Raw genomic sequence first — 24,168 nt, 5'->3', positions numbered from 1 at the left:
GTGCTGTTTAGTTGGACTCAGAGACTTAAATAGAATCATACAGACCTTTAGAGATCTGTATGGTTCTATACAGATTCGTAGATACCCACAGCGACCAAGAGACTTATATAGACGTATACAGACCCATAGAGACCCGTAGACACTCACATAAATCCAGAGACCCATACTGCTCTCAACGCATGGCGTTGATTCTAAACGTGGAGAGAAATAACCGGAGGACCTGGAGACAAATCCACGCGACCACCATGGGGAGAGAGAAAGAGACGCAAATTCCACATACACAGCAGCAGGCATAGTCAGATGGGGATCGAACTGACGACCTCCTGCGCACCAGGCAAGGGAGATAACATCTGCTGACCACACTGGCCATAGAATCACACATAGTGAGGGTCACTCACGACCTCCTGCACCACAGGCGAGGGACGTAGCATTTCATAGCCACCGTGGCGCCCCTGGATCGTCAGCTGTAGCATCAGCTCGGTTCGACATACCTTTGTAACACTCTTTATATATTTATCATACAAACATTTATATCCCTCCACTAACATTCACAGCATATGTGACAAAGGTCGAGACATGGAGGTGTGGTCTCCCCGTCTCTCTGGCTCACAACTTCTATAAGAGACGGGGGCACGGCACGCAAGCTGCACACCGCCTTCCTTCGCCTGCAGTGAGTGAGTCGCTATTTGTGTGTCTGTGTATCGGTGTGTGTGTGTGGTCCACTCAGCCTCTAATGGGTACCTGGTGCGGTGTGTAATCATCGCCATTGGGGAGACAAAGGCGGTCGGGCGTGGTGCTAGCCACCCACCCACTCGTGTGCCGTTCCGGCCTTTATAGGTGCTTGCTCACAGCACTTGCCCCGATAGTCTGTTCAGGCTATACGGGGAATATGTCTTTGTGTGAGTCTGTGTGTGAGTCTGTGTACGTTCGCCTGTGTGTTTGTGCGTGAGTCTTTGTGTGTTTGAGTCTGTGTGTGATGGGTCAGTTGCTGAGAGCTTGTATAAGTGTCCATACCTGGGCAGTGTGCTTATGACCAGCTCTAGTTTGACAGCAGAGGGTTCACTCCGAATAATTCGAGCGGCATTATCTTGTCATCAGCTGCGTAATGATGATGTGTGGAAACTACCTGGTCTCTCGCTCCACAAAAAGCTGCAGGTCTTCTCGGCCACGGTCATGCCCTCCCTTCTACTACGCTTGTGAAATATAGACTCTCTTTACGGAACATCTACGTCGATTAGAAACATTCAGGTTGGCCTGCCTACGATCCATCCTGGGTTTAACCAGGCTGGATTGTGTGAGGAGCTCGCAAATCCTTGAGATGTCTGGACACAGTCCCATCGGTGAGCTCCTCCGGCAAACAAGGCTGCATTGTCTGGGTCATGTAGCCCGCATGCCCAGCCACCGCATGCCAAACCAGCTTTTGCTCGGCCAGATAGAGAGGGCTAAATTGGCGCGATACGGACTGGAGAAGGGATGGAGTAATGTGTTACAAGAGAATGTGGAGCTGAGTTGACTTGCCGGTGACTGGTACCAGCGGTGTCAAGATCGGCCTCTGTACAAGAGGCTCGTGAAGCACGCTACTGAGCAGTGCCAAGCTAGGTGGACATTGAGGCTACTGGGCAGTTGGAGGCAGTCGCCTTCCAGCAACAGAGGGCAGAGGAGCGACGCTCCCAATTACGAGCAGAGCGCAGGACGGCGAAAATATAGAAAGTGTGCACAATAGGGGGCACAGGTGGTGCATCGGCCAGTCATGTCAGACAGCCAACCCATGGCACCTGCTGGGTTTATCCAGTGACCTCCTGCCAGTGGACGTTCGACCCTTCACGTGGCCTTAGTGCAGTCTGTCACAAGCGCCGTGGTGAAGTCACCGCCACTTAGTGGCGAATGTCGGGTATTGCTGTAAGTCTGTGTTGATTGTGTGTTTGTGAGAGTCTCTGTGTGTGTGTAACTTCACTTGTCCCTACACTCTGTTACAGGCTACACGGAGGAGGAAAGATTTGACTTCGTCTTTGAACCGACTGGGCTCGGATCACCCCGACACGATGGAGCAACGCGACGCAGGTGCAGAGACAGCAGCAGGGAGCGAGATTAAACATTCACTAACAGATGTTATCTCTCTCCCCTGGTGGACAGGAGGATGTGGGTTCGATCCTTACGATGTGCGAGTATGTGAGCAGTGTGGCTAGGAGATGTTATCTCCCTCGCCTGGTGTGCAGGATGTCATGGGTTCAATCTCCACCCTGACGATGCCTGCTGCTGCTCTTTTCTATGTGCGAGTCTGCGTCTCTCCCCATGGCAGTCGCATGGATTTGTTCGGTTTCTCTCTCCACGTTTAGAATCAACATCGCGCGTTTAGAGTCTTATGCGTCTCGATAAGTATCTGGGTCTCTATGGACCTCAATGTATTTCTATGGGTCTGTCTCTGTGGGTATCTTTGTCTCGGTGTGTCTCTATGAATATGGGTCTCTGTGTGTCCAAGGGCGTGACGTGGGTAACCAATTCTGGCGTCACAAATGAAATGAAGTCCGCCAGGAGGAAGTGTGGTGTGGGGAGGTTGGTGATTGTTGGGAGGCGAGGGCACAACAACCCAAGGCTCACGCAGATTTAATGGGTTTTAGGTCTTTATTTTGCTCTCACCTTAGATGACGGGAAGTGTGGTTGTTGCGATTTAGCCCCAGCCCCAGCAATGCCACACAGAAACCCTGCCTTATTGCTACAACATCCGTGGCCTTCAGCCAAGGCCGTAGCAATGGAGTCAACATTGGGGGGGGGCAAATCTTCCAGGGGGTCTAGGGGTCCCCCCCCAGAAAAAAAAATCTAAATTTAAAAACTATTTTTCTGCCTAAAATATGAAAAAATTCAATGTACAGCACTACACATAACACTGAACTGTGGATGAGATATTTCGTCATCCTTGCTCTCAAGATCGCAATAAGGTTACATGGGTACAAGTCTGACTCGACTTATTCAATTACATATAACATTCACAATAAGGCAAGTGGCAGGCTTCGTTGTTAATTTGGCCTCATATTTATCATAAAAATGTACCAGCATTATAAAGGCATTTACAGCATTATAACATCCATTCTAACATTATAACAGCATTCCCATTATTATAAGAACATAAACGAACTTAAAGACAATGCTTCTTAAAGTCCCACAATGAAAAGATACACCTGTCTTCACGGAGATTTTATTTGTGCCTCCATTTTGTACTGCATCAAAACAGGAAATTCCTGTGTACACACACCCCCCACCTGCCTTGAGGCAAACACCTGCCGTAAGGCAGAACAAGGCCCCTGGGCTGCAGGTACTGTGAGGCCCCCAGTAATATTTTCAAAAGGAAAACAAAGTAAAAATAAAATAAAAGTTATTTTACAAGGCTAACAACAAATAAAATTCAGCATTCACAAATGAAATAACTTTTCACGTCATCTCTGGAGGCCTTCCAGCTGGCAGAGGCCCCTGAGCTGCAGCCCCGACAGCCCGTGCCTTAATCCGGCCCTGGACCCCATTCAAACCGTTAGTGGCATGGTCTCAGCGAGCTGATGAAAGCTGCAAGAGAGAATTTCATCATCGCTTGCGGTTGGGGTTGGCATCGTCCCCCACTCCTCCTGATGTCGAGGGGAAATGGGCGAGGTTTTGGAATGTAGTTCATGCATCTGCAATGGCTGCTTTGGGTACACAGTCCAGACTTCCCCAGAGACCCTGGCTGACAAAGGAGGTGTTCAAGCTGGCTGAGAAAAAGCGACTGGTCCACTCTCATTGGCTACAGCATCCCACGTCAGAGAATGAGGAGGCTTACCGCAGCCTTCGCTCGGAGATTCGGAGAGCCGTGAGGTACTGCAAGGATGGTTGGTGGTTGCATGTTGCTGAGAAGATGGAGTCTGCCTCAATGGCCTGCGATCACAAATCGCTCTTTAATTCCATACAAAAAGAGTAACCTGCAGTACCACACCTATTACCATCATTAGGGGAAAGAACGGTGATCAAATCTCCAACCCCCAGCAACAAGTTTGCAGATTTGCTGAGCATTTCTGTGAGGTCCTGGGGGAGGGGAAATCCCTCAGCCAGGAAAACAACGTGGGACAAAGTGGGGATGCGGTGCCTCAAATATTGGAGGAGGAAGTCACCCCCTGGGAATGGCTGGCTGAGGTGCCATCTGTTGAGGAAGTACTGAAGGCGATCCAGAATCTAAGACTAGGAAAGATACCGAGCAGAGATAATCTCACAAGCCAAATGTTGAGGGAGGGTGGCCGTTGTGCACAGACTGCCCTACATGACATCATAACAACAGTCTGGACCATTGGACGGGTTCCGCAGGATTGGAAGGATGCCCTGCTGGTCCCCCTCTTTAAGAAGGGGGACCGCACAGACTGTAACAACTACAGGGGCATCTCACACCTCAGTGTGCCGGGAAAGGTCCTGGCACAGATTATTCAACATTGCCTTGCTAGGCACGCTAAGGAGAGACTTGTGGAGCCCCAATGCGGTTTCAGGAAAGGGCAGTCCTGCACAGATGCCATATTTTTTGTCCGTCTGCTACAGCAGAGATGTAGGGAATTTCAACAAGACCTACATCTCTGCTTTATTGACCTGGTCAAGCCCTATGATACCATCAGTAGGCCTGGGCTCGGGGTTGTTATTCATGCTTTCGGAGTCCCTGACCCTCTGCTCACGATCATTAAGGACCTTCATGATGGTGAGCGTGCCCAGGTAAACTACGTGGCCGGGAGTCAGAGCCATTCCCTGTCCACCTTGGGGTGCAACAGGGATGTCCTCTGACTCCCAAATTTTTTTACATATATTTTGACGACGTAGTTCGTGAAGCCTTCAATAGCTGTACCGGAGGAATTTCCATCTGGTACAAATACAATGGGAGGCTGATCATTGCCCAGGTGCGGTCAAGGGATGGCTCCCTATTGCTCAACCATGTTATGTATGCCGATGATCTGGTAATTGCTGCTCACTCAGAGGAGGAGTTGGAGGCGCTGCTGCTGAACCTGGAGCTTGCCACCAAGAGGTGGGGCCTTACCATCAGCCCCACCAAAACTAAGCACCTGCCTGGGTATTTTCTACCATCGGACACTCCACCCCCACAACTTCCAGTTGGTGATGGGGCAGTTGTGGAGACAGTGGAGAGTTTCCCATACCTTGCCAGTGTGCTAATGACCGGCTCCGGTTTAGCAGCAGAGGTCTCACTCCAAAACGGTCGAGCCACATTATCTTTTCATTGGTTGCGTAACACTGTGTGGAAGCTACCTGGTCTATCACTCCGCATGAAGCTTCAGGTCTTCTCGGCCACGGTCATTCCCTCTCTTCTCTACGCTTGCGCCCCCCTAATGGAACATCTTCACTGGTTAGAAACATTTAGGATGGCCTATTCCCACCACGGGGCTTAGGGCGTGCCGGCTGGCAAATTATTTATATCTTAAACCCCACCGTCCGAGAGCCAAATCCCCCGCAAGTGCGAGCACGCGGAGACTTTTATATATAATAAGAAAGAAGAAGAAGAGAAGATGGCAGCCGACCCATTAATCATTATTGCGCCCATACACTATGAAGCCAATTCAGGGGCATTGCGATGGAGACTGCCCTGTTGGGTTGAGCCAAATTCCTGGTGTCAGAAAACCATTGGACATTCCTCAGAGGAATCCGCGAAGTAACACCCGACAATGAGACCGGTCGATCCTAATCAAGACACTAGGTGTGTGTGAGTTTATTCAATCGTCGGGGCAATAGGGGCTGGTGTGGCGGGGTGTGGGGCCAGGGTGCGATTGTGGGGGGGGGGGACGGGGGTGCTGCGATGTTGTGGCATCACATATCGTAGGGTGGTGTATAGTGAAGTGTATTGTAGTATATAATGTAGTGTATATAGCATCTGAAAGCGCACGATACAGTGGCCATCTTTGTTCTACAGCCAGCCATAAGCCACTGCCACTGCTGCAGCGAGGATGTTGATCGCAGGCTAAGTGCATTTGTAACCCAGAGCGCGAGAGTCAAGGCAAGCTCAGCCGCTGTGCGATCGCATGTCAACTAACCAACAAGCACGCTGTCGTTCTAGGGGCACTCACTCAAGACGACCCAGCCACGGATGGCGATGAGGATCCGGTCGAACACCCACAACAACCTCGGTTTAGCAGGTACTCTTCCTATTTTGGTAATATTCCGATTGCCACTATTCCTATTGAGACTATACATTTTGCTACTACAGTATTCATATTGGGACCATTCCTGTTCGTACTAATCCTATTGGTATTATCCCTATTGACAGTATTCATATTGGCACTATTCCTATTGGGACTATTCATGTTGCCACTCTCCCTTTTGGCACTATTCCCGTTAGTAATCTTCCTATTGGTACTATTCCTATTGGTACTGTTTCTATTGGGACGTTCCCTATTGGTACTGTTCCTATTGGTCCTATCCCTCTAGGTTCTATATCCCCCTTGCCAGGAAATGTTATCTCCCTCGCCTGGTGTGTAGGAGGTCGTGGGTTTGATCCCCACCCTGACGATGTCTGCTTCCGCTGTTGTTGTCTTTTTGGATTCTGCGTCTCTCTGTCTCCCCGTGGTGGTCGCGTGAACGTGTCTCCGGGTCGTCTGGTTTGTCTCTCCACGTGTAGAACGGACGTCACCACGCGTTCAGGAGGATTTGGCCGCTGTACATTTCCACGCGATAAGCCACTTCGTTGAGCCACCATTTGTGATGACCAGGTCACTTCTGAAAATAAATTAGGTCACAAACAAGTTTTTGAATGCCCGCACTTTTATTTGAACTCAACATTTTAAAATACATTATTTTGACCCCAGAATTAATCAAATTACATGTGCTAAATAAAAGTGGGTGGCTTGCATAAATACATTTAAACACATCGAAAGGAAGCCACCCACTTTTATTTAGCACATGAAATTGTATTAATTCTGGACTCAAAATAATAAAATTTCTACTTTTGAGTGCTAATAAAAGGGTGTGCGTTGAAAACTTGTGTTTATACCTATTTTTTTCCTTTAAATATAGTTTAACTTTTCAACTGTTATGCTATATTTCCAGGTAAGACCCGCTAGAACGATATAGATGTTCTTCAGAAGTAACCTGGCCACAAATGATAGCTCAACGAAGTGGCTTATCACCATGTGGTTATTTATAGCAGCCAAATACTCGAAGCACATGTTTCTAATTGTGGAGGGAAGACCGGAGGACCCGGAGAAAAATCCCTGCGACCACGGGGAGAACGTGAACACTCCAAACATACAGCGGGCATCAGGGTCGGCATCGAAATTCCAAATTGCTATGGCAGGAACTTCGCACAAAGTGGTCCCTATTGTATGACCCTGTAGAGATAAACAATGATGGCTTGCCGATGTCAACCCTTGAACCTACAATAAATAAAGCCATGCACATTGATATACAACTGTCTATGAAATTAAAGGTTGATAGCACGCAGCACAAAGAATGGCTATTACAATTTGAACAATGATCACCCCGATTTCAAAGTAGTGAAATTACATTTAGAACAACACGATACGTATGACGCGTTTAATTATCGTATTTGCCATCATTAAGTACTGTACTGTATGAAAGACGGTAAGACACATCTAGACTGCAATGGTGTAGCAATGCGCGCATATGCACAATGGTGCATATCGCGACACAGTGTTTATAGTGCATAGATTTAGCCCTTTAACTGAAAAAACTTTAATCAACAATCATGAGAACATTTCAGCAATGAAAATAGGGATGACGTTTAGTTGTAAATCATGATCACGGTTCACCTGCTCGGCGCGTTGGAATGGGAGTGACAAAGCAAACGATAATACTATTTATTAAGACTATAACTCCGTCATTATTTCAGCAATAGTAATTAGTATTGGCATTGTTGGTAGCGCGCTAAGAGGGAGCCACAGCGGGCCACTTCGGTGCCATGCCGAGCGGTGAGATAAGCGCCTTTCATTGGTCATAGGCTCCCCAACAGCCGCTGTGATTGGACAAGACGTTCCCCCACATTGCTGGGCGCAACCATTCGTGATTTAATATGGGGGGGGGGGGGTGGGTGACAGATTGTAAGAGCGTTAATTATTAAAATAAAGTAAAAACACAAATAGGCCCAGGAATCGGTGGGACCTGGATCGTTTTTTTTAATGAAATCTTAAATTGCCACGCGAGACGAGTTCGTAGATCCAAAGATTTGAAAGAAAATAACAAGACAACAAGGCGAGGTCAATAAAAGTGTGCATAAAGAGCTATACAGCTTTACACGTGGTACAATGTAATTAAAGGTTTAGTTAAAATAAATATTATAATTCTGAGTAAATTCGTCAAGAGTGTAATTAACATTCGTGACGTTATTCGTTCTCCCCTTTCTTTAAATCTGGCAGCACTGCAGCTCTCTCCGCACCGCGTGGCCTTGCCCATTGTGCCAAAAACAAATCCACTTTTCAAACTCTCCTGGAAGACCTTGACCTGTGGAAGTATTACCCACAAAAACTCTCACTCAAGGACGTCTTACAAGTATCGGTAAGCAACACCAAGAGGGAGCAGCCAAACTCCTTGCAAGACGTCGCCATGCACTTCCTTCACGGCATTTTTGCGGCAAATTCAAATTCTCGAACGACAGAGCTCAGCTCCGGGAACGTTTTAGCTGAGGCCCAGCCGGCAGAACCTGAAAGCGAGTTCGCGTTTCTAACCAAATGCCACACAGCCACAACCCTTGGGCGTAATTCTATCAGCATATTGGATCTGACAGCGGCGGTCTTCCTGTGTGCTGACCGGTGCTTGCAACAGGCGATTATGGTCAAGATGTCTCTGTGCCAATTTGCATTGCCACTGTTGCTGCCCGACTCCAACAAAGGCAAACTCACCTTCTTGCTGTGGGCCATGCGTTCCGTGACTCATATTTGGAGACCTCACGGCAAAATGAGCAGCCGAGGCCATGTCGAAGATTCCATGGCCAGAGCGCAGATGCCCATGGTATCCTTCGTACGGATCGGGAACTGCAAAGTGTCCAAATCGGAGGTCCTCAACATGTTCCTGAGCAATAGCCCGCACGATTTATTCGTTCACCAAAACATGATATGCAGGGATTTGCCAAGAAACATTTCAAACGGTGTGGTGGAGGTTTGCTTTAGCCTGCCACGCGGCAATGAAAACTCTGACCTCTTCCCAGATATAGTTGCCATTTTAAATCTTCGTGGTGATGCTAAAGATAGCCTGACCCAATTCCAATTCTTGAAAATGACATCGGGGGCGCTCTTCGTATTCGTGGAGGAACTTGGAGAACGCGAACGCACCTTTTTGACCTCAAACTTCGAGCAGAATTCAAAGCCATTTCTTGTACTAGACTCGGAAAGAGCTGCAGAGGAGGAAACAAACAAAAACCTACTGTGCGTCGGCAAACATCTGAAATTGGAAGAAAATAACGTTTTTTTTGGGAAAGATTTCAGAAGTAATGCGTTCAAGGAAACGTTTAAAAAATTCGTCGTTGGCGCCGTGAGGAACATCGAGTCCAAGAAGAATAGTTTGCAAGAAGCCATTGGGACTGCCGCAGCGCTTAATATCGTCATTGATGAAGGGGAAAATGATCTGCGCATCATCAGAGAGTCGGTAAAAAACGTCACAGATTACATCACGAAACACGGCACGTGCTCCATCAAAGAGATGATGCTTCCGCGTCAGGACAAGCTGTGGCGTGACTGGGCAGACCTAGACAAAGAGCAGTGGTGCCGGAACAAGATCAGCAAGGGGAGTTGTGAAGAATACCGCGCGAAGATCGAGACAGAGAAACGCAAACTTCGGGAGCAGCAGTCCAAGCTGGAGCTCTCCCCGCCAATGGAGATATTTGTCCACGAACTAACAAAGCCATCCAAAACGAACCTGCTCTTTCTTCAGTGCTTGAAAGTAGAACTCGATTCGTTGTCAAGAACCCCAGGACTGTTGCCTTCACTGGGTGTGGAGCATTTCATGCGAGAATTGGCACAGATCTACGAGGCGTCCAAAGCTTGCGACGCGGCTCCCCCCGGATCCCCGGCGCTGCCGTCGGTCATGGCGCAGCTCCTCCTCGACGGCTTTCCCATGGAGCTCATGGACGGCGATGCTGGCTGCATCCCAATGGATTGGGTGACGGACGTCCTGGACGAAGTCCGCCGCATGCTCGGCGAAGAGGTGCGCGTTCTCGTGCTGTCTGTGCTCGGCGTGCAGAGCACAGGAAAGTCCACCCTCCTCAACATCATGTTCGGCCTCCAGTTCGCCGTGAGCAGCGGCCGCTGCACGCGGGGAATGTTCGCGCATCTGGTGCGCGTAGACGACCTCCTGAGGGAGACACTGCGCTGTGACTTCTTCCTGGTGATCGACTCGGAGGGGCTGAGGGCCCCGGAGGTCTCACCACGCCGTCCGACGGTAGAGCGCGACGCCGAGCTGGCCACGCTGCTCATCGGCCTGAGCGACATGGTGCTGTTCAACCTCAGGGTGGAGAACGCAGAGGAGCTGAAGGACATCCTCAAGACCGCCCTCCACGCCATTATACGGATGATTGATGCCGGGAGGAAGCCCTCCTGCCTGTTTATCCACCAGTGCTCGGGGGATCTGTCCGTACACGACAAAAACGCAGAGGGTCGGGAAAGCATCCGCAAGCTGCTGGAAGAGAGCACGGCTGTGGTGACGAAGCTTGAGGGCAAGGAATTAGTCAAGCAGTTCTCTGAATTCATGGAGTACGACGTGGTCAACGACAACTTCTACTTGCCGGAGCTCTGGACCAGCGGCTTGCTGGTGAAGCCCATCAGTTCCGAGTACAGTGACAAAGTGCTTGATCTACAGAAGTACATCTTGGAAAAGTTTAAATCCAAGAAATCCACTCACACTCTGTCAGAGTTCAGTGATTGGTTGAACATCATATGGACCGCTATGAATAAAGAAATATTTATGTTCAGTTTCAAGAACTTCCATGTTATCAACCCCTACATCCAACTGTGCAGTGAGTACTCTGCCTGGGAGGAGAAGCTCAGCGACAGGGTAAATTCCTGGCTGAACGTCGCAGAAAACAGAATCTCGAACTCAAAACCCACGGAGCTTGACGAGTTGTGTGCTGAACTCGAAAGCAAATTGAAGAAGGAACTTTCAGAAAACCAAGGGCAATTTGAAATGCTATTACAGGATATATTTGACAAATCTAAAGATTTGCACTTGCTTCTGAAATACAAAAAAGACTTTTTGGACAGTTACAGAATGTTTACAGAAAAAATTATTTTTGAAGCTCTTGAAACGTATAAAAATAAACGTGTTGAAGCTCTTCAAAAATATGATAGGCGTGAAAATAGCCAACACTATCATGCGTTCGTGGTAAGCCACTTCACACAACGGATCGTTAAGTGCATTCAACAACTCCTGCAGAACTACAAAAACAATTGCGCTGAACTTTCCGAAAACTCTTTTCAAGGTGATTTCAGTCGAATTTGGTCAGAGTCAGTGTCTTTGCTTAAAAATGAGGAAATAGAAGCTGATGTAAAAAAAATATTGTCCAAAGATGACAATTGTCGAAAACGCTTAAGTGCTGGACCATTGTGCGACTTGGGGAAAACAGCATTCGTCATCAGGGACACGGAACACAAACTGTCAACAAGTGAAATGCACCGTTCATGGACGAGCCTCTCCACCTTCGTAGGTGATGTCGTGAGAGATTGCACCGCCTTTATAGAAGGCTATGCCAGCACGAAGATCAGTTACAGTTCCAAGCAGTGGGACGAGCTACTGGCGCACATTGATTCGCTGTTGAACGCAGAGTACAAAGGGTGCAATGCTCCACTCAAAGTTGACATCAAGCTGTACGTTTGTTCTATCGCTGTAGAAGCATTCACGCGACTGGACGAGGCGCTACTGGAGCACAAACTGTCAGACATAAGGAGCACTGCCCGGGACCTTTTGGGGCAAATGTGCCAAAGTGGGAATGAAATACAGAACATCGCTGCCGCCTTTAGTCAATGTTTCATCAAGCCGGCCCTTGGGAGAATTATCCATCAGCATTTGGGGACAAGGCTCGTGAAAATGATCAGAGAAAAAAGCAACGCATTTTCGAGTCGTAAACACCTACAGATGAACGTCCTCTTATACGTGCTCATGGAGGAAGACTTTGCCCTTTTTTTAAATTTCATACGCTCTCATGAAGATGTCACACACGACTGGGTGAAGAACTATGTCATCCACATTTGCAAGCAATGTAAATTCTTAAACTGGCATAACATCTGCCTGGAGAAAAAAAACATTTTAGAAGAAGTCAAATCAAAAATTGAGAACTCAGTGACGGCAGCGAAGGCAGCACAACCCATCCCAGCAACTGTAGCCGATCTCTTCCACAGCCTAAAAAAATTACTCGACAAAGACGTCGTGTTCCAGCACGTGGAGCTGCTGAGAATGTTCGATCTGTACCCCCTCGTTGACGCCCAAAGCCTTGAGAGACTTTCGGCCGCAGTCGTCACCCACCTGGGGGCGGTCATTTGCGAAGTGCAGCCAAACTGCAGTGACACCTGCGACGTTGAGAAGACACTGAAAGACCTTCGCGTGAGACCACATCGGCAGCTGCTGTGGATGCTGCGAGGCTGCGGTCAGCAGTGCCCACTGTGTGGAGCTCCCTGCGATCGCGGCGGAGGCAACCACAGGGAGCACGCGGCCACGGTTCACTATCCCCAGGGGTTCAAGGGCTGGAGGCATCACGACGGGACATTCATGTGCGACGTGTGCACCACCTCCATGGTGCGGAAAAAGAATGAACGGATGGGTGAGCATACGTTTTACAACGCAGACACGGGAAAGATGCCCGTAAAATTCAATACGTTTTCTAAAACCTGGGACATCCCACCAGATCCAGACATGGAAAATCCCCTCTTCTGGAAGTTAGTCTTGCACCAATTCAACGAGCAGTTGGCCCAGCATTATGGGGTTGGCAATGCGAAAATACCTGCTGAATGGGGAATGGTTACAAGGCAATGTGTGGAGGATGATTTGAGTGAAAGATATTTTGGTCGGACTGGTGTGTTGGACAAGATCATCAAATGGGTGAAACAAAAGAGCCCAATTACCATCACAACAAAACCGCCCTCAAAAAATACAAAAACCTCTGACTGCTGAAATAGTGGCAAGCCCAAGACCCTTGATCGCCCTAATCGAGGGTCCGCAGAGTGTTTTCTTATCGAATGCATTTCAGTGGGGTCAAAATTTTATTAAATAACCCAACACATGGAATTCATAAGAATGTGTTAAGTCTTTCCTCGTTATTCGCGATGAGGGATGCGTTACGGAGATACTCGAGAATAGCAAACTTCGTGGATAATGATATTGGCCTGCAATTTTTATTATTAATTCCTTTAACAAAAATACTTCAATCAGCTATTAAACATATGAAAATCATCTTATCATTTTATTTCATCACGTTATCTATAATCTGCGAAACCACTGCAGATGAGATAAGTGAAGTGTGGAGGCGATGGGACAGATCCAGATGTTATGGGACAACTAATTGAGATGACTGGAAGAGTCCAGTTCCTCCACCAAGACTCCAGTTCCTCCACCAAGACTCCAATTCCTCCACCAAGACTCCAGTTCCTCTCCCAAGACTCCAGTTCCTCCACCAAGACTCCAGTTCCTCCACCAAGACTCCAGTTCCTACACTCGCTAAATAAATAACTTAGCGCAGGCATGTCCAAAGTCCAGCCCGTGGGCCAATCACGGCATGTGGTCAGATTTCATACGGCCCGCAGCTTCGGTCTTATAATGTGTTATTTATGGCTCGCTAGCTCTGTCAGAATAAATAAATCATAAAACTTTAAAGATGTAATTCCTCCTTTCACCACACGGTGGCAGCACCATCCTAATGCTATCTGGCTCTGCATCCGTGCCGAGAACCCTTCTCGAATCATTTCTGCCGTGGCGACTGCAAATAAAAGAGAAAAGTTGACAGGAGCGGTGGGAATTACAATACTTCACTGAAAATCGAGGCAATTGTGTTGTCTACTTTGTACAGAGACGGTTGCCTTGTTTAAGAAGTTCAACGTAAAGAGACACTACGAGACTAAACATGCTACAACATACGACAAGCTAACAGGGAATGACCGCGCTGAAAAAGTGAAGCAACTCCAAGCTGCTCTGGCATCGCAACAGCGATTCTTCACGCGGGCCTGTGAGTCAAAGGAAAACATCAGCTACGAAGTGGCCATGTTAATAGCTAAACATGGCAAACCTTTTACTGAAGGTGCATTTATATCAAAGACTGTCATGAAAATGGTGGAGAACATTTGCCTCGAGAAGAAGCAAGAATTTATTAATGTTTGCCTGGCACGCAACACTGTGGCACAGAGAGTTGAGGACATATCGTCAGATATTCAGAGACAACTGGGGGACAGGGGAGTGGCTTTTGATTATTTCTCATTAGCCTGCGATGAAAGCACCGATGCATCTGACACTGCACAACTACTTATTTTTTAAAGAGGAGTTGATGACAACATGAACGTGACAGAGGAGCTGCTTCACCTCAAAAGCCTTAAAGGGCAAACCAGAGGAACAGGTTTATTTGTTTCTGTTTGTGAAGCTGTTGATGATATGAAACTACCATGGAGTAAAGTTTCTGGGATCATTACCGATAGTGCGCCTGCCATGGCTGGTGAGCGAAGTTGATTGTCCACACTGATCTGCAATAAAGTCAGCGAAGAAGCAGGTAACGCTATTAAACTTTACTGCATCATTCACCAGCAGGCTCTCTGCACCAAACATCTCAAATTTGACGATGTTATGAAACCAGTGGCAAAGGCAATCAATTATATTCGCTCTAAAGCTCTATCCCACCGACAGTTTCAGCAGTTCTTGCGTGACATCCAGGCTGAATACGGTGACGTAATATATCACAACGATGTGAGGTGGCTAAGTCGGGGGTCCACACTGCGGCGATTTTTCTCTCTCAAAGAGGAAATTGGACATTTATTGGGTGAGAAGGGACAACCAATGGAAGAACTGTCCGATCCTGTATGGCTGGCAAATCTGGCTTTTTTGGTTGACATAACGAAGCATCTGAATGCACTGAATGTTAATATTCAAGGAAAAGATGAAGTGGTGAGCCAGCTATACGCTCACATCAAGGCCTTTGGAACCAAACTGCAACTTTTCCAAAGACATTTGTCCCAAACAGAGCCCTGCACCGCGCACTTCCCAGCTTTGAAAGAGGTCATTGACAGTTTCCCACAGGACAACATCGGTTGCGCAAATGAAGAGTTATGCAACAGCTATCGCATCTCTTTCTGTGGAATTTAACAAACGCTTTTGGGACTTTGCAGTTATTGAAAAGGACATGTTGCTTTTCTCTTCTCCCTTCTCCGTGGACCCTGATGATGCTCCTCCACAGCTGTCACGATGAGTGCCGCAGAAAACACCAGCAGTGTTCTCTTGTTGACTTTTACCGGCAGCTGGACAAAAGCAGGTTTCCAGAAATGCGGTCATTCGCTAAGAAAATGCTGAGCTTATTCGGCTCCACATATTTGTGTGTGCAAACATTCTCAGTCATGAACTTAAACAAGAACCAATTGAGGTCAAGAATGAGTGACTCCCACTTGTGTGACATTTTACGCATCTCAACCACTGCCCTCAAGCCAGACCTGTTTTATTATTATTATTTTATTATTTCCATTCTACGTGACTTTACCGAAAGAACCAAGAAGATGAATCCCTGCAGTCACGAAAGCTTTAAATCGAAATCAGACCTGGTCTCTTTACTGAAATATAGATCTCAGTATCACCCTTCTCATTAGTGTCAGCAAGTTATCTGTTCCTTGATCAATCTGAAATTGAGTGTTTTGAACGGTAACATCTGTCACTATTAACAGTGAAAAGCCTAAAGCACACTAATGCACTTGGACTTATGGCACTTGTTTTTATTAAACTCTTGAATAATATTTGGTTATAACTGTTGATATTATGTACCTGTAGATGTAACACAAACTATTGCTTTCTGAAAGATCTTGTAAAAGACAAGGGCAAATTAACTTGTTTTAAAGTGTAATGATAACAGACGACTTTGCATTACTTATAACTCCTGTTTAAAATGTTCACGAGGCAAAGATATTTAACTCATGGAAATGTAAGGTATTCTATACAGTTTGTTCAATGTTATCTGACTGAATGAAAGACAGAATTGTGTTTTTAGAGTTGTTCACGTCTGCCTGAGTGACTTATATTTGGTTACATTGTCATTTGAAAAATAAAAGGTAATTGTGACAATGAAAATTTTTTCTAACAGTGTATATTTTCACGTAACTTTTGTGGTTTAAAAAATGTCAGAAGGAACTATTGGCCCCCGGGCATCTTCACTTTATCAAATTTGGCCCTCTTTGCAAAAGGTTTGGACACCCCTGACTTAGCGAGTGTCCATGTTGGTTAAGTTATTTAGTGGGCGTCCATATTGGTTAAGGCATTAACACAAAGCGGTGCTCCAATCAACCTGAGCACAGTGATAGTATTAGGAAGCCACTGGAGCTATGCACTTTTAAATCTCATTGGAAACGAATTTCTTTAGAACCGCATTTAGTTTGTTGTCCTTCCCCTGCACCTCTGATTAGCACGGTTGGCTACGTACAGTGCAAAATAAGTTCAATGTACAGTACAGCAATATCTCGTCAACTACAATTTTGCCAACCATGGTTTCGAGTATTGATGCACAATATTACGTGTACCATTTTTGCCAACCACGGTACAGCGTTTTGCATAACCACGGTTTGGTTTTCCCTGCTACCCTTGATTAAGATGTAATTTTTGATATTTGTAATCCACTTAATTCTCTTTTGAGAAGCAGAGTGGATCGCGTCCATTCCTCCTTCAAAGGAGTGAAGACAGCAGCAATGGAGGAGTGTTTACAATGTGGTCAATGGTTTGATGCACCATTTGTGCATCAGGTGGCTGCATCGGCCACGTGTTGATTCGGTTGATAGTTGACCATTGGCGGTGCAGAAGGTTGAAACCGGGCGATTCGACGACAGGATCGCTGAGTGAGAGATGTTATGCCGGCCGCAGTCCAGACTTGCTTCCGTCTCTCGCCTTCATTTGTATTTGTGGCGTAAAGTGAGGCTACTGATGTGATCCGGAAGGGGTGATGTATGTTTCAAATCTCCAGCCGTGTTCAAGCATCTGCCACACCAGGGGCGCAGCAAGCGCGTTACCCATCACGCTTGCCCTGCGTGCCACAGTACTTGTCCGTGTCATTGAGTTGTTGTGCAGCGGTACGTTACATCGTAGTAGTGCTGTAATTTATACCTCGTGAAAGTTGTACCGTAACTACTGTGCAATGCCACTATTTTTTTCGTCCCCATCAGTAGTGGTGAAGGTGAAGCCTAATGTGAAGAAGAGGGCAAGGAGAGGAGGGTTGTGGTTGAGTTTGCTCGATCGTCCCGCGCCTGGAGAGACTGTGGCGTCGGTAGGACGTCATCTGAGCTGTGTGAGCGGAGGGCAACCTCCCCCCCCATCCCCTAACATCATCGTCATCAGCAGCGTCACTGTCAACGTTATCTGGACTTCACTATTGATATTAAAGGTTATTAAATGTATTTTTTGTTCACGATGAATGTAAAAATTGTATTTTGTTCATACAGAGTCACTGTGTGTTTGTATAGTACTGTATATCGTTCTCAAGTTTACTGAATGCGTAGGATGCGGTAGTTAGGCTTCAGTACGAGCATCAACGCCGGCTGCGGGACATAACCCCCTATTTTCCATCCGCCTTTAGTCTTGCCAACCAACCAACCACGGTTTTGCCAACCGCAGGGCGGCAGGGGCAGGGGTTTCAGGGGCCTAACCCCCACGGTTGGTGAGGGATTGCTGCTAGCCAACCTTACCACGTAAGTCAGGGGTGGGGAACCTTTTTTCTGCCAAGGGCCATTTGGATATTTATAACATCATACAAAATTATCAACTTAAAAATTAGCCTGTTATATTTGGTAAAACATTGAATAACTCATCCCTAATGTGATGGCTGGAACTGATTCTCTTTGGTGAGGCGAGTGATGTTAGCTGGTGTTGACGATGTTGCTGCTACTCGCAACTGCTTTTCCAGGTTTGCTCCGAGATTTATTGAATCTCGAGTCCCGCCTGCGGTTGCCTTGGCAGGGCCACACCAAATGATTTTGCGGGCCGGACGTTCCCCAGCCGTGGTGTAAGTGAACCACTGTGGTCTTCTGCTCCTTCAACGGAAGAGGAACATGAGAACGACACGGAACTCCCTCGCGGAAACCCTCTCGTCACGGCCAGCAGACGTTGGCGTTTAGCTCCTGAACATATTGCGGCCATCGTGCGCAAGAATACTGTAGAATAGAATCCTGTTCACTTCATCTCAAGGAAAGTTGCGCTTAGGAGTTATTGGCCCTCAAGGCCCTTAGCTGATGGACCTCGATGTGGCTTTGTGTCATTTATTTTGGTCAGAAGAAAAAAAACAGAACTCTTGCCCCGTGTAAATGTTGTTCATTAACGACAGTGAATGCCAGTCCATATAAAGTTCCATTTTCAAGTTTATTTAGTTCAATCAGTTGAGCACTTTTGTACATGTGGGTGTGTGTGGGTTGGGAGGTCTGTGGGTTTATTTGTATTGTGTAGTGTTCGTGGTTGGGCGTGCAGTTGATCACCCACCCCCTCGTGTGCCATTCCAGCCTTCATGAAGTGTTCACGAACTGCACTCGTCCCAACAGTCCGTTAAAAGGCTATACGGGCTATCTTTGTCTTTATCTTCAACAGGTCTGGGAAATTGTGTTCGTATTCTTTGTTTCGACAGGCTCTGAATGAAACACAGGGCAGTAACAATCAGTACCACGAAAACAATCAACTCCACACAACCACTACAACTACAATCGTATACGTAAATGACTGAACACATCGTCCGTTTTCGTAGGGGGCCGTCCATAAAAGACGTCACGCGATTTTGGCCGATTTTTGACCCCCCCCCTCATCCCACGGCGTCACAAAAAGTCAGACCCCCTTCAAATTTGACGTCACAAAGCTCTTCCCCCCCCCAGCCCATAATTCCATTTTGAAAATAAAACATGCTTCAAATCACTTTAAACTATTGCCATTGTAGTGCGTATTTAATGTGGCGATGCACTCTGATGTTGTAGGAGAAAACACGTATTAAAAAGGAGGCGTTGGAAAGCTGAAATTTTGCATAAAATTCACTTGAAAATATTCAACGTCTAAATAAAACTGCAGATGTTCAGAATATTATATTGAAATTCTTTTATAATTATAAAATATTAAAAGTAATTATAACAATAAAAAATACTTGAAACTTTGTAGTAGAACAAAGCAAAATGGAGAATACAATTATAACAATCACATACATATTAATTCCACAGAATGAAAAGCCCTGGTAGAATAATTAAAATGTAAATGTTTAATAACAATCATTCAATTTTTTCACAAAATTTATGCTTCTCCATTCTCCCATGGAGAAGCAAAATGTTCCTTCATGGAATAAATAAAAGGTGAACTTAGTAAATTTAAATAATCAAATAGTTAATAATGAAAATTAATCAAAATTAGTGTTGTTACAGCAATTATATTGTTTATATTTATTTAAAGCTGCGCATTTTGATGTGACGTCGCATTTCTCAAACCCCCCTACCCCCCTCGTCACACATTGTCACAAATGTCTGACCCCCCTCCCCCTCCCTAGGTGTGTGACGTCATTTATGGACGGCCCCTAGCCAATATTACGATTCATTATTTTGTTTTTAGTTTTTGGCCACGTAGGAGTGATCTGGCCAAATTTGTATCATGAAACCCTCCACCACCCGACAGCCAAGCAAAATACGTCGTCACTCATTGCTGGAGGAGCAATGCTCGTGCTAAAATACCGACGTTTGCTAAGTTTGGTGTTGAGGATTGTTTACAAACTCAATCACCAGTGAGTTGAACTGAAATAATAGCAATTGGCACCTCATTCAACGCTTGTGCACCGAGTGACAATGTCATATTTTAACTGTGTCGGGTGGTGGAGGTTTTCACGTCACGTATTTTTGGTCCAATCGTTACCACGCGGACTAAACCAAACATAAATGATTAAGCTAATTGGACAAAACACGCCAGTGGTGTTACCGTGGATGCTGCACCTATGCTCGCCCCATCTGCTGCCGCTTCCGCAGTTGCTGCTGGAAACGGCGCAGGTTGCGCCGCAGCGCCATCGTAGCGACCCGCTTGCTTCTGCGCAGCGCCACGCCAAATGCAGGGCGACAGCGACGTCTGTGCCATGCGTCACCCGCGCCAGCACCGACAACAGCGCCAGCCCCGGCGCCATCCCCGGCCCCAGCACCGCCCCAGGCACCAGCCACGGCATCAACCAAGGCACCAGCGCCGGCCACAGCCCCAATGTCCACACCACCATCTCCGGCCGCGTGGTTCGCAAATCGCCGCTGCAGCTGAGGGCCTGGTATGCGGAAATCACCACCGGCGAAAACGTCCATGGAGGCGTCCATGTGGAAGGATCTTGAACTGTGCACACGAGCTCCGCTCTGTAAGCAAAGTGAGCGAGAGCACACAGCGCCACTGTGACCTCACGCGGGCCTTGTCATGTCACGTGGGCCTGAGATGTCACATGGGCTTGAGATGCCACGTGGGTCTGAGATGTCACGTGGGCCTGAGATGTCACGTGGACCTGAATTGTCACGTGGGCCTGAATTGTCACGTGGGCCTGAATTGACACGTGGGTCTTGTGATTTCACATGGGCCTTAGTTGCCACACGGGGTAGATCAACTGAGTGAACTCTGTATTGCAAGTCCAGCATGCAAACCATCACACCGCAGTGGCAGCAACACCATTCACTTGAATAAATCTCGACCAAAGTTGCTGCTGGGAATTATTGTCCCAGAAATGTCAATTGCCTGATTGGCCTGCATCTTGTTTTACTTAACTTGTTTGGCGTGAAGTAAGCTACAATGTATTAATTAGCAACAACAACAATGAATGTCAGTCCACATCAAGCTGAGGTCGCATGTCTGGCTTGTTAAACCGGGTGTGAACTGAAGAGACCAGTACGAGTCTCAATTTGGTCACCAGAATGAAAAAAACGACTTAATTACAAAGTACTGAGCAAGACAAGCGAATAGAAACCAGCACGAAAACAAATGAATGACAACATAGATAGGAAATACTACACACGCACAAATAAGCATTCGATTAAATACATTTCTTGCAACGAATATTGGGTCGGACAAATCGCTTTAAAAACATTGACAGCAAAGTTAAGTCACGGAGCCATTGAGCATAGAGACGAGAGTGATTATTTCTCTGTGCAAACAGACGGGGACATATGGTAAATAAAGCTGTCGCACAGAATCCACAGCTCGGCATCACCTTGTGATTTAGACAACCACTGGCTTCCCCGGGACAGCAACACTGAGTCCGTAGACTCTTTTTTCAGGAGGGTCCTGCTAACATTGGAATCTTTGGCCAACACCAATGGCGTTGTGTCCACGTGGTTAGCTGTGCGAGGAAGCCAGAAGGCCCGGGGGGAATCCCATGCAAAACGTGGAGGCAACACACAAACGCCACCCGCTCAACTCACTCGCACTCAGAATATAAGATCCCTCGTATAGCCTTCACCAAGTTGTTTGCGAGCACCTCTGAAGGCCAGAACATCACATGAATGCGTGGGTGACCAGCACCATGCCCGGCCGCCTTTGTCTCCCTCATGGAGATGTCTATGCATCGCACCAGGTACTCATTTGAGGCTGAGTTGACCTAGGGAAAGACCAGGACCGGTTTCAGATATGTATCAATGACGTTGGCCGTGAGTGGGAATCGAACTCATGTGGCGGGGTTCGTACGGCAGTGCGCTAAGCACGACACCACCGCTCCCCACACACTCAGAGGAACAGGCGGAGAGGACATGTACAAACGCCACAGAATGGACGTTCCAGTCGGGAATCAAACCCAGGCGCCTCTTGCTGCGAGGCACGAGCATCGCCACTGCACCCCCACCAGCCTGCCACCCAGGTGGAAGGATATGTTTGAAGCGATGGAACACCAGGTAACTGGGGCATTAGCAGAATATAATAATCTAGATCTGAACAATAGAATCAGGCGTTTTTGTCCAAGGTGCAATCCACTTGAGTGGCGTGGGACCATCGAGGATGCCCAGGGTTTGGGTCCTGCATGAACCCTCCTGTGCACAGGCGGCAGGCACACATCGCGGTTGAACACGGAGGACGCTTTCGCGACCATTATCATCCATAATATAGGTACTTTGGGTTAGATCGCGTCAATATATAAATGTGTCGTTAAACCAGCCACCACGCGACACAGCCAACTAGTACAGTACGGCTTAGGGGCCGTCCATAAATGACGTCACGCGATTTTGGACGATTCCCCCCCCCCACCATCGTCACACGGCGTCACAAAAAGTCAGACCCCCCCCCCCCCTCAAATATGACGTCACAAAGCTCTGCCCCCCCCAAAACAAATATAAAACATGCTTCAAGTCGCTTTAAACTATTGTCATTGCAGTGCGTATTTAATGTGGCGCTGCATTCTGATGTTGTAGAAGAAAACATTGATTATAAAGTCTATTTAATTAAGTAGAACGTGTTGTCTATATTTATTAAAAGTTGCGCATTTTTATGTGACGTCACATTTCTCAACCCCCCCCCCCTCATCGTCACACATCGTCACAAATGTCTGACCCCCCCCCCCCCCTAGGTGCGTGACGTCATTTATGGACGACCCCTTGTCACGTAAACAGAACGTGGCCAATTCGTGACGAGTTACAGCACACACCGGTGTGTCGGAGAGCCAACATTTACAATCGGAGTACGACACTTCGCCAGCAGCAGCAGTAACACGTCGTAGTGTGGCCCACACGCTCAGTCGCCACCAGAGGGCGGCCGGATGTGTCCCGTGACTTGCAAAGGGCACATGCTGTGTGTTCATGCTGCAGTTAAAAATCATCATTGGCGTCGTTGTTGGAGAGTATAAATTAAGGCCGTAGCCATGGAGTCAACATTGGGGGGGATACAATCTTTCAGGAGGTGTGGGGGTCCCCCCCCAGAAAAAAATATCTAAATTTTAAAACGAATTTCCTGCCTAAAATATAAAAAATTCACTAAAACATAGGATGGACTTTTTAATATTTTTTTACAATAATGTCTAATAGTGTATTATATTACATTGCTCTGTTTTATCTGTTTTACCTTTTCTTGTTTCATTGTATATAATGGCAGAGAAATTGGGAATTAATAAAGTACAACCATAACCACAATCATATAAACAGAAATCTATTTTATAGCAATAAATTGGGGGAGACATTTTGAGCATATTTGAATATTGAGGGGGGGGGGGTGTGTGTCCAATATCTATTATAGTTACCGCCTTGGTTCACTCTGCAAGAAACCGGTTCGTGCTGTACTTGGAACGAAATGGCCACGTTTCGTTTCCGTGGCAAACCTTGCTAAGTGGCTGTGTCGGGTGGCGGCGGGTTTAACGACACGTTTATATTGACTCGATCTAACCCAACAAAAACCTCGATTGTAAAGCCGAGGGCGACCACAGGGGTCAACAAAACAACCGCTCCCACACGCTCCGTGTCCTAGCGAGTCGATTTAAGGGTCGGGGGGGGGGGCTGGGTTGCCAACACCACGCCCGGCTGCCTTTGTCTCCCCCAGTGTTACATGTTTTACAAACCGCGACAGCAGTTTACTCGTTGAAGGCTGAGTCGACCTAAGGGAGGCCCGGCTCAGATATTCACCACAGTTTCTCGTCGTGAGCTGGAATCGAACTCGGGTCACTTGGCTCACGGTAGCGCAGTGCGCTACCGTATACGATGGGGCGCTACCGCTCCCCATATATTCAGGGTGGCCCACAAGTAAGGACACACAGGGTTATTTAATTTATTTTAATATACTGGCATTAACGCATGTTAATTCTGTATTTTTAGAGATAATATTGAGTCTATTATTATTATTGTCTACATAGTGTCTTCTTTCTGTGAGGCCACATGAATCAGTCATTTACAAAACTTGACCACGAACCTGGAATGATTTGAAACAAAATATAATTGATGAACGTTCAAAGATGACACTCCTGGCATCTTTTAAAAAGTCCTAAAATTAATTTCAATACAGATGTCACGCATGCATTCATGTAAATGGAAGTCACTTTTAACC

The 24,168-nt window shown here is 46.9% G+C and overlaps 1 protein-coding gene across 1 annotated transcript; it reads left to right on the top strand.

The window, feature by feature from the left end:
* Positions 1–7,924: 7,924 nt before the first annotated feature.
* LOC144951247 (interferon-induced very large GTPase 1-like) lies at positions 7,925–16,946 on the top strand. The gene is made up of 4 exons (XM_078881397.1): positions 7,925–7,934; positions 8,387–11,007; positions 12,499–12,741; positions 16,923–16,946. The coding sequence occupies exons 1-4, from the start codon at positions 7,925–7,927 to the stop codon at positions 16,944–16,946; spliced, it is 2,898 nt and encodes a 965-aa protein (XP_078737523.1).
* The last annotated feature ends 7,222 nt before the right edge of the window (positions 16,947–24,168 follow it).

Source organism: Lampetra fluviatilis, chromosome 61, assembly GCF_964198595.1.
Source record: "Lampetra fluviatilis chromosome 61, kcLamFluv1.1, whole genome shotgun sequence".
NCBI lineage: Eukaryota > Metazoa > Chordata > Hyperoartia > Petromyzontiformes > Petromyzontidae > Lampetra > Lampetra fluviatilis.
Note: the sequence above shows the minus strand (reverse complement) of the source record. Positions and strands in the feature narration are given on the sequence as shown.